Below are 16,088 nucleotides of genomic sequence, written 5' to 3' on the forward strand. Positions count from 1 at the left end.
GAGACATGTAGAAAAAGGCATATAATTAGATCTTGAAAAAATGTGGGAAAAACACTAAGCCAAGAATCAGAAGGTCCTAGTTCTAGTTCTACCTCTGACAGTCTAAGACCTTGGTCACGCCAGGTTTCCCCCTTGAGTCTCGTTCTGCATGTGTACAATAGGGTTTTGAGCATTGGCTGTCATTACTCCACAGTTTCAGGTTTACAGTGTCAGTGCTGATTCAAGTTTAGCCTTCAAGAGGCTATTTCAGCCATGGGTTTAGGCTGCCACCAGCCTGTGCCTCGATCAGGCCCCCATAGCATAGAGTCTACAAGCATGTTTCTTGAAGTGGTTTTCAAATGTGATCTTTGAGCTCTATTATTCACTGAAGGCATCTCAAGGGCCATGCTGAGCAACATGGGAAGCTAAGTGAGAAGGGTCTGCTCCCCACCCCTAATTTAAGTAGCAGAATTCTCATTTTACCTGTCTTATACACTGGGATTCTGTTTAAGATATGCTGTCTTATTGGTATCTACTGGCATTTTATGCCTTTTTAAAATAATAACACAGCTACAATTCTTAATTAAAATCAGTAAATATTTTGTTAAATAAGAAAGCAGACTTCTCACAGAAAGGTCTTCCTCACTGGAACACAGATGCTTGCCTGTGGAGCCAGCAGTCAGAAAAAAAGGCTCCAGTTCAAAGCTGCTCTCTGCACACTCTTCTTATTAAATTTTTCTCCTTAGTCTTCTCATATTTGGACACAGGAACTCCAGATATCTCTTAGAATAGTGGTTCCCAGATTTCATGGACTACAGAACACCTAACATATATGTATATGTTTATACACATAGAGGTTTGCAAATTTTTACTTTATAAACTTAAAAAATGTAAAAATAGTGTTCACAATCATTTAATTTTAAAAACATATAGTTGGGCTTCCCTGGTGGCGCAGCGGTTAAGAATCTGTCTGCCAATACAGGGGACACGGGTTCAAGCCCTGGTCCGGGAAGATCCCACATGCCGCGGAGCAACTACTGAGCCTGTGCTCTAGAGCCCACGAGCCACAACTACTGAAGCCTGCGCACCTAGAGCCCGTGCTCCGCAATGAGAAGCCACCGCAATGAGAAGCTCGTGCACTGCAATGAAGAGTAGCCCCTGCTCGCTGCAACTAGAGAAAGACCGCACACAGCAACAAAGACCCAACGCAGCCAAAAATAAATAAGTAAATAAATAAATTTATAAAAAACAAAACAGAAAAACCCCAGACAGACAGTTATTCTTTTTAGGGTAATGAAAATGTTATGTAATTAGATAGTGATGATGGTTGAACAACCTTGTAAATATAAAAAAAAAAAATCATTGAAATATATTCTTTAAAAGTGTGAATTTTATGGTATGTGAATTATGTCTCGTTTTTTTTTTTGTTTTTTTTTTTTGCGGTACGCGGGCCTTTGACCGCTGTGGCCTCTCCCGTTGCGGAGCACAGGCTCCAGACGCGCAGGCCCAGCGGCCATGGCCCACGGGCCCAGCCGCTCTGCGGCACGCGGGATCCTCCTGGACCGGGGCACGAACCCGCATACCCCGCATCGGCAGGCGGACTCTCAACCACTGCGCCACCAGGAAAGCCCTGTCTCATGTTTTTAAACAAGGACATTGAACACCAAAAACAAAAGCAAAAAAGAATACAGAGAATTAAGGGCAATTGGTAACCTTCCGCCAACATTTACAGTTCAGACTGGTTAAAACGTCATGTTGGGGTGACGTTCTATTCCTAGCACTGGTCTAGGAACTGGAGTTTGGGAACTACTGACCTGGAGAACAACCCAGGAGGGGCTGGAACAGAAATCCCAAAAGCTAGTATGAAACTGTACAGAAAATAAAGGAAAGGAAACCAGCTAGCCAGGGGAAGCTGGTCCACAGGAGACGCCAGCTTGTTAAGCCTGAGGATAGGAACTAAGTTTCCTACAACCTAAAACCTAAGTAAGTTTTTCATCTTGTACTGCAAGATATTTCTGCTGTGGCTTTTCTCCATTCCTCTGGGAGACTATGGAAGTGGAGAGGACAGCTCTGGAGTGGAAACAGAAACACTTCAGGCCGCAGAGACAGACAGGTTCTTACCTTACTTTTATTCTGCAGGAGGAAGGCAGTGGGGCACAGTTTTCCTCCCTGACAAAGAGACCCTGCACAAACCAGAGGATTGGAGTTTCACTGAAGGGAGTGTACAAAGAAGACCTACTTTGAGGGGATCCAATCAAAAGAGAGTCTATACCTCACATATCCGTGGTGTCAGCCCAACAGAGGCCTGGAGAACAGAAGAGAAGAAAGCATTACTGTTCACTCACGGTGATGCTCTCCCCCCAACACCCAGGGCCCACCCTCAGCAGGGATGGGCTCCTTGTGCTAGCCTCTTCACTTCAGGCAGTTTCCCCGGCGGTATGTGGAAGACTCTATTTGCCAGTGCTGTCAGGAGACTCTCATGGGAGGAATGTACCAGATGAGAGGCAGATCACCGCCGTAAGAAGGAAGAGAGAAGAAGCTAGCAAACCCAGGTACATACTTTCATGCAGAGAAGGTTACATCATTCTTGGATGAATTCACTTTACCATGGTGGTCCCTCCCAGAACCCTATCTCCTAACCCTGCACACACAGGAGGACTAGAGTACATGGGTGTTCAAAACACACATTTAGAGAGAAGCGGCTTCTTTTTTCATCTTGGATCCAGTGCTAACTTATACTCAGGTTAAGCGCTTTACATCCCTGGGTTATTGGGAATTTTCTTCTTTTAATTTAAAATCTATAAAATCAGGCTAAACATGGACGTAGTAAGCAATGATCTGGGCCCATGGCAGCAGGGATAATCTTTCAGGAGGAACAACGTCCTAGAGAATGTCCCTGTGTGGTGTTATTTGTCACCTGCCCTACCAGTTCATCTCACCAGGGTACTTCTAAGCCTAAAACAAAGAGGTATTCTTAAGGAACTCTACCCTCCCAATTTTCCATGATAAAAGAAGGCTCTCATAAGTCCTACACACTTTTGAAAGCTCCCATCCCAGTAGCTGGTTCTCCTGCTTCTTTCTGAACACTCAGATAGAACACACGCATAGCGCCATATCCACATGGCCTTAGCCAGCACTTAACACTCAGTCTGGGACTTGTCTACACCAAAGGTGTTAAAAAGCTACAGGTGATGAACTTGGAAATGATATGAGAAATTCAGAAGGACTGACAAGGTCTGTGTCATCAAAGGGAATTGTAAAATTCTAAGATTCTTCAGGGTGTAATAAAGAGGGGCTAATTATCCAAAGTTTACCTTTCAATTAAAGTGCTGAGAAACATTCTTTTTTTTAACTTTTTATTTTATAAAAAGTTATATAGCTGATTAACAATATTGTGTGAGTTCCAGGTGTACAGCAGAGTGATTCAGTTATAGATATACATGTATCTATTCTTTTTCAAATTCTTTTCCCATTTAGGTTGTTACATAATACTGAGCAGAGTTCCCTGTGCTATACAGTAGGTCCTTGTTGGTTATCCATTTTAAATATAGCACTGTGTACATGTCAATCCCAAACTCCCTAACTATCCCTCACCCCACCCTTCCCCCCCGGTAACCATAAATTTGTTCTCTAAGTCTGTGAGTCTGAAGAAATGCATTCTTAATATAGAATAGGACCCATTAAATCTTACTGAAGTTGACTGACTATGAAACTCACATCCTCTCTCAGTGGCAAAGACAATGCAAGATTCAGGCTTCCTGTGGCTTTAGGAAGATACTGCATTCCAATCCCAATACTCACTGGGGTGCCCAGCATGGTGTATGTCTTCCCAGAGCCTGTCTGCCCATAGGCAAAAAGGCATATGTTGTAGCCTTTGGCAGCTCCAGACAGTACTTCAGTCCCCAAATCCTGGAACACCTATAACAATAAAAATAGAGAGCATGTCACTCTGGTCCTTCTTCCCACAGCATTTTGTAAATTATTTTTTAACCTAAAATAATATAAAATGTTTCAAACATCCATGACTATAAATTCCCCACTGTTTTATGAGAATCAATTCAGTTTCAAAAAAAGATTGCTGACTGCCACCGCTTCTGAGCAGAAGATGGCTGTGCCTCCCACATATGCTGATCTTGGCAAATCTGCCAGGGATGTCTTCACCAAGGGCTATGGATTTGGCTTAATAAAACTTGATTTGAAAACAAAATCTGAGAATGGACTGGAATTTACAGGTTCAGCCAACACCGAGACCACCAAAGTGACGGGCAGTCTGGAAAGCAAGTACAGATGGACCATGGTCTAACATTTACGCAGAAATGGAACAATGACAATGCACGGAGATTACCGTGGAAGATCAGCTTGCACGTGGCCTGAAGCTGACCTTCGATTCATCCTTCTCACCAAACACTGGGGGGAAAAAATGCTAAAATCAAGACAGGGTTCAAGTGGGAACATATCAACCTGGGTTGCGATGTCGATTTCAACATTGCCGGGCCTTCCATCCGGGGTGCTCTGGTGCTGCGTTATGAGGGCTGGCTGGCTACCAGGTGAATTTTGAGACCGCAAAGTCTTGAGTGACCCAGAGCAACTTTGCGGTTGGCTACAAGACGGATGAGTTCCAGCTTCACACTAATGTAAATGATGGGACAGAGTCTGGCGGCTCCATTTATCAGAAAGTGAACAAGTTGGAGACTGCTGTTAATCTGGCCTGGACAGCAGGAAACAGTAACACTCACTTCGGAATAACAGCAAAGTACCAGATCGACCCTGATGCCTGCTTCTTGGCTAAAGTGAATAGCTCCAGCCTGATAGGGTTACGATATACTCAGACCCTAAAGCCAGGTATCAAACTGACACTGTCAGTTCTGCTGGATGGCAAGAATGTCAACGCTGGTGGCCACAAGCTTGGTCTGGGACTGGAGTTTCAAGCATAAATGAATACTGTACAATCATTTAATTTTAAACTATTTTGCAGCATAGCTACCTCCAGAATTTAGCGTACCTTTTAATGTTGTATGTCTGGGATGAAAGTATCACTAAATATCATGTTAGACTTCCAGGTTAAAGATGATTCAGCTTTAGGGTGTTACCCTTGCAGAGGTACAGAAGAAACCCAATTTCAAAAAAGGTCCTTTCAGCTGTAGACTTGAGGGGGAGCTTGCTGGCCCCTCTAGAGATGTCAGGTTTCTTTTTTACCTAGAAATGGCTGCAAGTGGAAGTTGGTAATTTGCAGGCACTTTGTAATTTGTAAATTCATATTGAGTAAATGAATGAAATTGTGACTTCCTGAGAACTGAACCTTGGTTTCCTACCCTGATTGAGGAGAGACTCTTTGATGGTGTATACAAACTCATCTGAAAGGGACTTTTTTAGGCAGGGACTTTTTCTACCGCAATCCATCACCTCTTTTACACCAAAAAGTAGTCTGCGGGGCGTGGTTGCTGTTTCTTTTGTGCCATTTTGGGGTGGAGAAGGCGGATGTGATGAAGCCAATAATTCAGGACTTAATTGTGTTTTTTCTCATGTTGTGTTTTTTCGCCCTTGCACCAGAGTATGAAATAGCTTCTAAAGAGCTCCAGCTGCAAGCTGGGAAGTCTCTGTAACTGTAATCACATGGGGACAACACTCAGAATCTAAACTGAACTTCTGTTGTATTCTCGCCACTCAGTTTATTTTTTAGCATTTTAATGGGTACGTTTTAGAGTCTTCCATTTTGTATGGAATTAGTTCCTCCCCTTCAAATGCTATAATTAACATCACTTAAAAATAAAACTTGAATAAAATATTGAAACCTTAAAAAAAAAAGAAGATTGCTGAGTAAAATTCATTCATTTAGTCAGTCAAATATTTTTCAAAGTGCTTACTATATGCCGGGCCCAAGGCTAGACATTAAAGACACAAAATTGATATATATGGTCCCTAACCTTAAGGCAAAAAGAGTCTGGGAGAAAGGCAAAGACACGCAAGCAAATTAGTAAAGAAAAACCATGTACATTAATTCTTTTTCCTTCCCTTACCAAAAAAAAAAAAAAAAAAAAAGTTTAATATGGTTAATCAGGTAAAGCTACAATGAAATACTGCCCAGTAACAATTCACACAAATTCAGGGTCTCAAGACACCACACTGAGAATCAGTTAAGCCCAGAAGTTAGGGAGGAGTTTTCCCTGTGGGGCCGTTTTCTACATGCTGCCTCTTCAGACTGATCCTAACAGCTGACTGCTTCCACTGTCACTTATCTCTGTAGTGGTCAGCTTTAATGAATCAGAAACAGCCAGAGGTCCTCCTATGAAAACCCCTATACTTTGTGTAGTGTCTGAAAGTCCTGTTGGACTCTGTCAGGCAGACCCCAGGCTCAGGACAAAACAGCCTGGCTTATGGGGAAGGCATAGCTTCCAGCTGAACCAGTCCTCAGCAGAATGCCACATAGACATCTACATACACAGCTGGTATGGTGGGCATTTACCCTTTGTATTGCTGCTACTCAGCATCCAAATACTCTTCCTATCTGAGGGGGGAACCTGATTGTGTCAGTCTTGGTTGGAAGCAGGGCCCAACCCTCCCCGATGGAAGCCAAATAGTCCAGGAAACCCTCTCCACCTCCTGGTGGCTAGAACACGAACATGTGAAATGAGGCCCGCCAACCAGGTGCTTGCACTTGAATTTCCAAAGAATGACACAAAAACAAAGGAATAAATTCTCCTTGTTGGCATCGAGAGTCCATCAGTACTACATCCTGAACACACAAGTGCCAAGTGTGGTGCTCAAATCAGACTATTCTGTGATATGGCTTTGCCTGGCTTCCCTGCTACCTAGGGCCCCATGGTTTCCTGCTCATTTTTCTACTTTCCCTTAAATTCTGTGAATCTCCTGATACGGTTCCAAATTGGTTCCAAATTGGAATACTGTTCTTATGGTTCATAGCTGTGGGACCATACAAATTTGTATGGTCCCACAAAATTTTACTTAAAATTTGTAAGCCTCAGTTTCTTTCCCAGTAAAGTGGATATTCTGTAACTATATCACAGGTTTGTTGTGAAGATTAAGTGAGATAACACACGTAACTAGGGACCACGGGAACGAAGATAGCAGTTGCTGACCTAAGACTATACTACCCTATTGTGTTTTAGCAGCTATAGTTATGCTTCTTGACCAATGAACTATTTATGTTTTGTTTGTTTTTTAGTGCTTCTAATATTCAGGCATAGGGCCAAAATAACCCAGGGAGTGGTAAAAGATTTGGACCTTGGACCATTCCCACCCCCTTCCCCAATCTCCCTCCCAGCTCTGTACTCGCCATTCATTCACCTCTATATTAGCAAAACTGACAATTGGGCAGAGTTCTCTTTGCCTCCTGACATCTGTCTTGGTAAAATTCCCAGGGACTGAAGGAAGGAGAGGTTATTTCTCTTCACCAGACCATTTGAGTTGGCTGCCACCCATTTACTAGTTGGAAATGTTCCCCAAAACTCAACCTTTCTTTCTAGTGCTCCAGAAGAAAATGGAAACAGAGGTGCAGACAGAGCAAGGCCACATCTAGTGAAAGTGTTATTTCTTCCCACCACTCACACAGCAGAGCAGAATGAGCTCAGTGGACTGTAAAGGAAGACAACAGAATGTTACTCCGCCCATGTCTTTATCCAAATTCAAATAATCACCTGGAGGTTTTATGAAAAACATCTTTGAAGATACCATTTTCACTCAACAGTAAAAGATGTGAACAAGAAAAACTAGTAGGCTCCAAATGTGGAACTGGTAGAAAGTTCAGATTCCATTCTTCAAGAACTGTGAGGCTTAGCTCATCATAAATTCTAGGAAAAACCACAGCCCTAAATAGAGCACAACAGAGCCAGATGACACCGTGGTTCACTCTGACTGTGGTATTATAATGAAGCAGATGGAAACAGCTCAATATGAATACCAAGAACAGTTTGAAGGCTAAAATAAATCACCAAAAGGCAATCTAAAGCTAGAGGGTCCAGTTCAGGAGGAGAGATGAGCAGTGTAACTTTATTTTTTCTGGAATATAAATAGAAGAAAGCATTCAACAGACAGGTTAATTTTATGTGACACAGCACTTCCAGTCTTTTTAAGGATGTGCTAAATAGGGGATAGTCCACTGGATGTTTCTGTACTGGGACTCACAACACCTGAAGCCCAAACCAAAATCCCTAGCAATACTCATTTCCTAAGGGCAACTGAAACTAGGAACCAGAATTTTTGATGTTCAACATCATATGTCATTAGGGTTGCAAATTAAAACAAGGAGATACCAGACACACCTGTTAGAATGGCCAAAATCCAACAAACTGACAACACCAAATGCTGACAAGGATATGGAGCAATAGGAAATCTCATTCATTGTTGATGGGAATGCAGAATGGTACAGACACTTTGGAAGACATTTTGCCAGTTTTTTGTGTTTTTATTTATAAAATAAAAATATTATTCTTTTTTCTTTTAACATCTTAATTGGAGTAAAATTGCTTTACAATGGTGTGTTAGTTTCTGCTTTATAACAAAGTGAATCATTTATACATATACATATGTTCCCATATCTCCTCCCTCTTGCGTCTCCCTCCCACCCTCCCTTTCCCACCCCTCTAAGTGGTCACAAAGCACCGAGCTGATCTCCCTGTGCTATGCGGCTGCTTCCCACTAGCTATCTATTTTATATTTGGTAGTGTAATAATGTCCATGCCACTCTCTCACTTCATCTCAGCTTACCCTTCCCCCTCCTCCCCATGTCCTCAAGGCCATTCTCTACATCTGCGTCTTTATTCCTGTCCTGCGCCTAGGTTCTTCAGAACCTTTTTTTTTTTTTTTTTAGATTCCATATATATGTGTTAGCATAGAGCATTTGTTTTTCTCTTTCTGTCTTACTTCACTCTGTATGACAGACTCTAGGTCCATCCACCTCACTACAAATAACTCAATTTCACTACAAATAACTCTTTTCATGGCTGAGTAATATTCCATTTAAACATATTCTTAACATACAATGTGGCAAGCGTGCTCCTTGGTATTTACCCAAAGGGGCTGAAAACATATCCACACAAAAAGCTGCACACAGATGTTTACAGAAGCTTTATTCCTAATTGCCAAAACTTGGAAGCAACCAAGGTGTCCTTCAATAGGTGAATGTGTAAACTGTGGTACATCCAGATGACAGGATATTACTCAGTGCTAAAAAGAAATGAGCTATCATGCCATGAAAAAACATGGAGGAAACTTAAATGCACATTGCTAAGTGAAAGAAGCCAATCTGAAAAGGCTACTTACTGTATGATTCCAACTATATGAATTTCTGGAAAATGTAAAACTATGGAGACAGTAAAAACATCAGTGATTGGGTGGAGTTGGGGGAGGTACAGACGACAGGTGGAGTGCACACGATTTTTAGGGCACTGAAACTACTCTCTATGATACTATGATGGTGTACACATGTCATTATACATTTGTCAAACCCAAGAATGAACAAAACCAAAAATGAACCCTAATATAAACTATGGACATTAGATGATATATCAGTCAATGTAGGTTCACCACCTGCAATGCTGATAGTTTGGGGGCAGGAGGTATATGGGATCTCTCTGCACTTTGTGCTCAATTCTTCTGTAAACCTAAAACTGCTCTAACAAATAAAGTCTATTTTTTAAAAAGAAGATCCACAAGATAAATCTCAAGGAATGGACTTCCCTGATATCAGCGACATTTAGCAGACAAACCCTTCTCAAAAGCAGTTAGAATCAACTATGTCTCTGGAGATTTCATGATGACTGGTTAAGGTCCAAGAATAATGGTTGCGCTGTATTTTCCTATAGGAACTTTTCACTGATAGATTTTTTGTTTGTTTGCTTGTTTTCGGTAGCTCTGTAGTTCTTTCTAATATATACTATGTTCTCTGAGCCCCAAGTAGACTCATAACAACAACAACAAAAAAAAAAAAACCTGTGATTTCCATTTAGGATGAAAAAGGGTTCAAAATAAATATTGATTTCAAATACAGGTATCAGAAATTGTTGGAACTTCCCTGGTGGTCCAGTGGGTAAGACTCCACGCTCCTAATGCAGGGGCCTCAAGTTCGATCCCTGGTCAGGGAACCAGATCCCACAAGCATGCCGCATGCCGCAACTAAAAAAGATCCCGCATACCGCAATGAAGATCCCGCGTACTGCAACTAAGACCTGAAGCAGCCTAAATAAACAACTACAAAAAAAAAATTATTGATAAGTGAGAAGTAAAAGGGACATTTCAAGGAGGGAAAAATGTTAGTTAAAAATAAATCTATAAAAGTATGAGATTAGATCACTCCCTAACACCATACACAAAAATAAGCTCAAAATGGATTTAAGACCTAAATGTAAGGCCAGAAACTATCAAACTCTTAGAGGAAAACGTAGGCGGAACACTCTATGACATAAATCACAGCAAGATCCTTTTTGACCCAACTCCTGGAGAAATGGAAAAAAAAACAAAAATAAACAAATGGGACCTAATGAAACTTAAAAGCTTTTGCATAGCAAAGGAAACCATAAATAAGACCAAAAGACAACCCTCAGAATGGGAGAAAATATTTGCAAATGAAGCAACTGACAAAGGATTAATCTCCAAAATTTATAAGCAGCTCATGAAGCTCAGTAACAAAAGAACAAACAACCCAATCCAAAAATGGGCAGAAGACCTAAATAGACATTTCTCCAATGAAGATATACAGATTGCCAACAAACACATGAAAGAATGCTCAACATCATTAATCATTAGAGAAATGCAAATCAAAACTACAATGAGATATCATCTCACACCGGTCAGAATGGCCATCATCAAAAAATCTAGAAACAATAAATGCTGGAGAGGGTGTGGAGAAAAGGGAACACTCTTGCACTGCTGGTGGGAATGTAAATTGATACAGCCACTGTGGAGAACAGTATGGAGGTTCCTTAAAAAACTACAAATAGAACTACCATATGACCCAGCAATCTCACTACTGGGCATATACCCTGAGTAAACCGTAATTCTAAAATTGAGTCATGTACCAAAATGTTCATTGCAGCTCTATTTACAATAGCCCGGAGATGGAAACAACTTAAGTGTCCATCATCGGATGAATGGATAAAGAAGATGTGGCACATATATACAATGGAATATTAATCAGCCATAAAAAGAAACGAAATTGAGCTATTTGTAATGAGGTGGATGGACCTAGAGTCTGTCATACAGAGTGAAATAAGTCGGAAAGAGAAAGACAAATGCCGTATACTAACACATATATATGGAATTTAAGAAAAAAAAAATGTCATGAAGAACCTAGGGGTAAGACATGAATAAAGACACAGACCTACTAGAGAATGGACTTGAGGATATGGGGAGGGGGAAGGGTAAGCTGTAACAAAGCGAGAGAGAGGCATGGACATATATACACTAACAAACGTAAGGTAGATAGCTAGTGGGAAGCAGCTGCATAGCACAGGGAGATCAGCTGGGTGCTTTGTGACCACCTGCAGGGGTGGGATAGGGAGGGTGGGAGGGAGGGAGACGCAAGAGGGAAGAGATATGGGAATATATGTATAACTGATTCACTTTGTTATAAAGCAGAAACTAACACACCATTGTAAAGCAATTATACTCCAATAAAGATGTAAAAAAAAATAATCTAAAAACCGTGTGTTAGTAGGCATCTTTAAACTGGAAAATAATTCTAGACAACTCTGGAAACTATTCAAACATATGTTTTCACTAGCGCTGTTAGCTGCTAGGAAAACCTCAAGTAGCCCAGAGTTGTACTTACTTTTACTTCTCATCACACAGAGACCGTGAGGTACAGCTGGTACTATTTGTGGATCTACTGACCCATCCTATCTCCAAACTTGTGGCAGCAGTACAGAAAACTAGGGTTCAGGGCCTATTATTTGAAGAGAGTATTCATGTACAAAATATAACAATGCGGCCTGGAGTTGGGGAAAGGGCTTAGAATAATTTGCCTTCCTCTAAATAGCTACAGTTATAGTTTAATGGTTAAGAACACAGGATTCGCAACTTAACAGATTCGAAATCTGGTTCCTGGGGCAAGTAACCTTCCCTCAGTTTCCTCACCTGTGAAATGGAGACTAAAAAGCACCTAAAACTCACAGGGTTTTTGAGAGGATTAACTGTGTAAATAGATGTAAAACTTTAAGAACAATGGCACAAAGTAAGCACTTTACTGTGCTAGTCTTTGTTGTTATTGTTACTACATATAATTTTTTTCCATTTTTTTGGCATAAGGAGTACTCAAAAGAGTTAACATTCTCGCTGGTACTCCCATGTACTTTAAAAGAACCATGGACTTTTGGAAAACAGATATTCCAATACAGACACCATAGTTAATATGCCCCAACTTCACATAGATATCTTTAAAAAAACTTCTACCTTCCATCTTATTAAATATTCATTTCTAAAAAATCTTCAGAAACCATTAACATAAAAAAAATTGTAAACTCTTTCTTCATGTCTTATCGGTTTTGCTAGGGCCTAAGGATCATTCTTTCCCTTCTATAAGTATGAAAATCATGTAACTGAAAGAGAGGTTACCTAGCCAATAAAATACATGAAGTTCTTAACCCTTAATACTTTCCCACAGAAAGGCTTCATACATTTCTCTTTTTTCCCAGGCTTTTTAAAAAACTGAGGTATTATTGACATATTAGTTTCAGGTATATAACATAATGATTCAACGTTTCTATATACCACAAAATGATCACCACAGAGCTTACGTGGTGGCACAGTGGTTAAGAATCCGCCTGCCAATGCAGGGGACACAGGTTCGAGTCCTGGTCCAGGAAGATCTCACATGCCACGGAGCAACTAAGCCCATGCGCCACAACTACTGAGTCTGCGCTCTGGAGCCCGCGAGCCACAACTACTGAGCCCGCGTGCCTAGAGCCCATGCTCCACAACAAGAGAAGCCACAGCAATGAGAAGCCCGCACACCTCAACGAAAAGTAGTCACCACTCGCTGCAACTAGAGAAAGCCTGTGCACAGCAACAAAGACCCAACTCAGCCAAAAATAAATAAATAAACAAATAAATAAATTTATTTTTAAGAAAAATGATCACCACAATAAATCGAGTTAACATCCATCACCATACACAGTTACAAATTTTTTTCTCCTCCTGTGATCTTTCACAATCCACCCACCTAGCTACTTTCAAATATGCAATACAGTATTATTAACTATAGTCACCACGCTGTACATCATATCCCCATGACTTATTCATTTTATAGCTGTAAATTTGTACCTTTTGACCCATACATTTCTATTATAAAATGAAACTGCTATTATCAACTATGATTTTCACACAGAAAAGATATTCTTCACCAGTTTTTGTTAATCTACCTAAGAAATATTTATGAGAAAACAGCTTTAAATTCTATGATGTATTCCATCTAAATGGATTTTAAACATCACGTATCTCTTGGTCTATAACTCCACTGTTAAAAAGGACTGTACTAGAAGACTTTTTTTTCCCTTTTAGTAACACTGTTACTTAATGCAGTAATAGATGTCATCTTTATTGACAAGGATCAGTATTTGAGTATTCACCATGAGAAGTATTCTTATAATGTTTTATTACATAAATAAATATATTTAAAATAGAAAAAAACCCAGAAAATGCTGATAAAAATACTCCCACCATTTAGACATAACCATTGTTAACATTTTGGTGTACAGCTTACTCTTTCAGACTGTTGTTCTATTCCTAGATAATATCTAATGTCCCTTTCAGGTCTTAAATGCTGATGTAAATATAGTAATTAGGGATACTTGAATACAATGAGGATACTAACTAAACCCAATTGTTTTTATTTTTTATTTTACTATAGTTATTTATGATACTCATAAGTACAGTTTTCCCTACATTTATAATTAGACGACTTAATATTTTAATTTAAAATTCTATTTAATTTCTTAGTAGGAAAGCATGCTATAGCCCCACCCATCAGGTATCCAAGTCTATCTAAGCCACAGCCCAGGCCCCACTGTCCACCTGGCTATAGCTTACCCAAAGAGCAAACAAGGTATCTAGGAAGGGAAAGAAAGTCTCAACTGTGCCAGCTGTGCCAAAACAACCCCACAAAGTATCAGGAAATGCTGTCCACTCTTTATAAATGTCAGGCCACTCCCTCAACGCCACTGCAGGTCACTGATCTTTGGGTCTCTGCCCAGTATAAATGTTCACATTTCCTTCCCACTGTAAGCCCAGCTAGGGGTTAATCAACATCATTTGGATCCTGCCCCTGGTTTTTTGTAGATTTTTCCAGAGAAAACAGGCAACGGCCTATATTTGACTTTGACAGATGAAACTAGATTTCCTATTTGGTTCCTCCACTTTACACTGTGAACTACAGAGAGATTTATTTCCCATATTTATTCATATCATATATGTATATCCATGCAATGTATACCATGGAAATTTCTGTTTAAACAGTTTCCAATGAACAGGAGGAGAAAGAAACTACAAGAGAAATTTTGAAATGCAGGTAAAGATAACACGGGAACGTATGCCATACCCAATGAGGAGAAGAATCATTATTCTGAAAGAAACAAGTCCTTCTTATTCTTATTTTTAATTAATTTTTAAATTTTTTAACATCTTTATTGGAGTATAATTGCTTTACAATGGTGTGTTAGTTTCTGCTTTATAACAAAGTGAATCAGTTATACATATGTTCCCATATCTCTTCCCTCTTGCGTCTCCCTCCCACCCTCCCTATCCCACCCTTCTAGGTGGTCACAAAGCACCGAGCTGATCTCCCTGTGCTATGCGGCTGCTTCCCACTAGCTATCTATTTTACGTTTGGTAGTGTATATATGTCCATGCCACTCTCTCACTTTGTCCCAGCTTACCATTCCCCCTCTCCATATCCTCAACTCCATTCTCTAGTAGGTCTGTGTCTTTGTTCCCATCTTACCCCTAGGTTCTTCATGACCGTTTTCTTTTTTTTTCTTAGATTTCACATATATGTGCTAGCACACGGTATTTGTTTTTCTCTTTCTGACTTACTTCACTCTGTATGACAGACTCTAGGTCCATCCACCTCACTACAAATAACTCAATTTTGTTTCTTTATATGGCTGAGTAATATTCCATTGTATATATGTGCTACATCTTCTTTATCCATTCATCTGTTGATGGACACTTAGGTTGCTTCCATGTCCTGGCTATTGTAAATAGAGCTGCAATGAACATATTGGTACATGCCTTTTTTTTTTTTTTTACATCTTTATTGGAGTATAATTGCTTTACAATGGTGTGTTAGTTTCTGCTTTATAACAAAGTGAATCAGTTATACATATACATATGTACCCATATCTCTTCCCTCTTGTGTCTCCCTCCCTCCCACCCTCCCTATCCCACCCCCCCATCCCACCCCTGCAGGCGGTCACAAAGCACCCAGCTGATCTCCCTGTGCTATGCAGCTGCTTCCCATTAGCTATATACCTTACGTTTGTTAGTGTATATATGTCCATGCCTCTCTCTCGCTTTGTCACAGCTTACCCTTCCCCCTCCCCATATCCTCAAGTCCATTCTCTAGTAGGTCTGTGTCTTTATTCATGTCTTACCCCTAGGTTCTTCATGACATTTTTTTTTCTTAAATTCCATATATATGTGTTAGCATACGGCATTTGTCTTTCTCTTTCCGACTTACTTCACTCTGTATGACAGACTCTAGGTCCATCCACCTCATTACAAATAGCTCAATTTCGTTTCCTTTTATGGCTGATTAATATTCCATTGTATATATGTGCCACATCTTCTTTATCCATTCATCCGATGATGGACACTTAGGTTGTTTCCATCTCCGGGCTATTGTAAATAGAGCTGCAATGAACATTTTGGTACATGACTCTTTTTGAATTACGGTTTTCTCAGGGTATATGCCCAGTAGTGGGATTGCTGGGTCATATGGTAGCTCTATTTGTAGTTTTTTAAGGAACCTCCATACTGTTCTCCACAGTGGCTGTATCAATTTACATTCCCACCAACAGTGCAAGAGTGTTCCCTTTTCTCCACACCCTCTCCAGCATTTATTGTTTCTAGATTTTTTGATGATGGCCATTCTGACTGGT

The 16,088-nt window shown here is 40.3% G+C and overlaps 1 protein-coding gene and 1 pseudogene across 1 annotated transcript in view; one reads left to right on the forward strand and one right to left on the reverse strand.

The window, feature by feature from the left end:
- Positions 1-16,088, reverse strand: part of STARD9 (StAR related lipid transfer domain containing 9) — a 125,964-nt gene that overhangs the window by 62,992 nt on the left and 46,884 nt on the right. Inside the window, 3 exon segments of the mRNA XM_089906250.1 lie at positions 2,101-2,162; positions 2,252-2,284; positions 3,781-3,897. Coding sequence (XP_089762376.1) covers positions 2,101-2,162; positions 2,252-2,284; positions 3,781-3,897 — 212 coding nt within the window.
- On the forward strand, positions 4,075-6,138 carry LOC111181688 (non-selective voltage-gated ion channel VDAC1 pseudogene; annotated as a pseudogene).

This window comes from Delphinapterus leucas, chromosome 2 (assembly GCF_059928025.1).
Source record: "Delphinapterus leucas isolate spDelLeu-1000000601 "Yukka" chromosome 2, BTC_Dleu_Yukka2, whole genome shotgun sequence".
Classification (NCBI taxonomy): domain Eukaryota; kingdom Metazoa; phylum Chordata; class Mammalia; order Artiodactyla; family Monodontidae; genus Delphinapterus; species Delphinapterus leucas.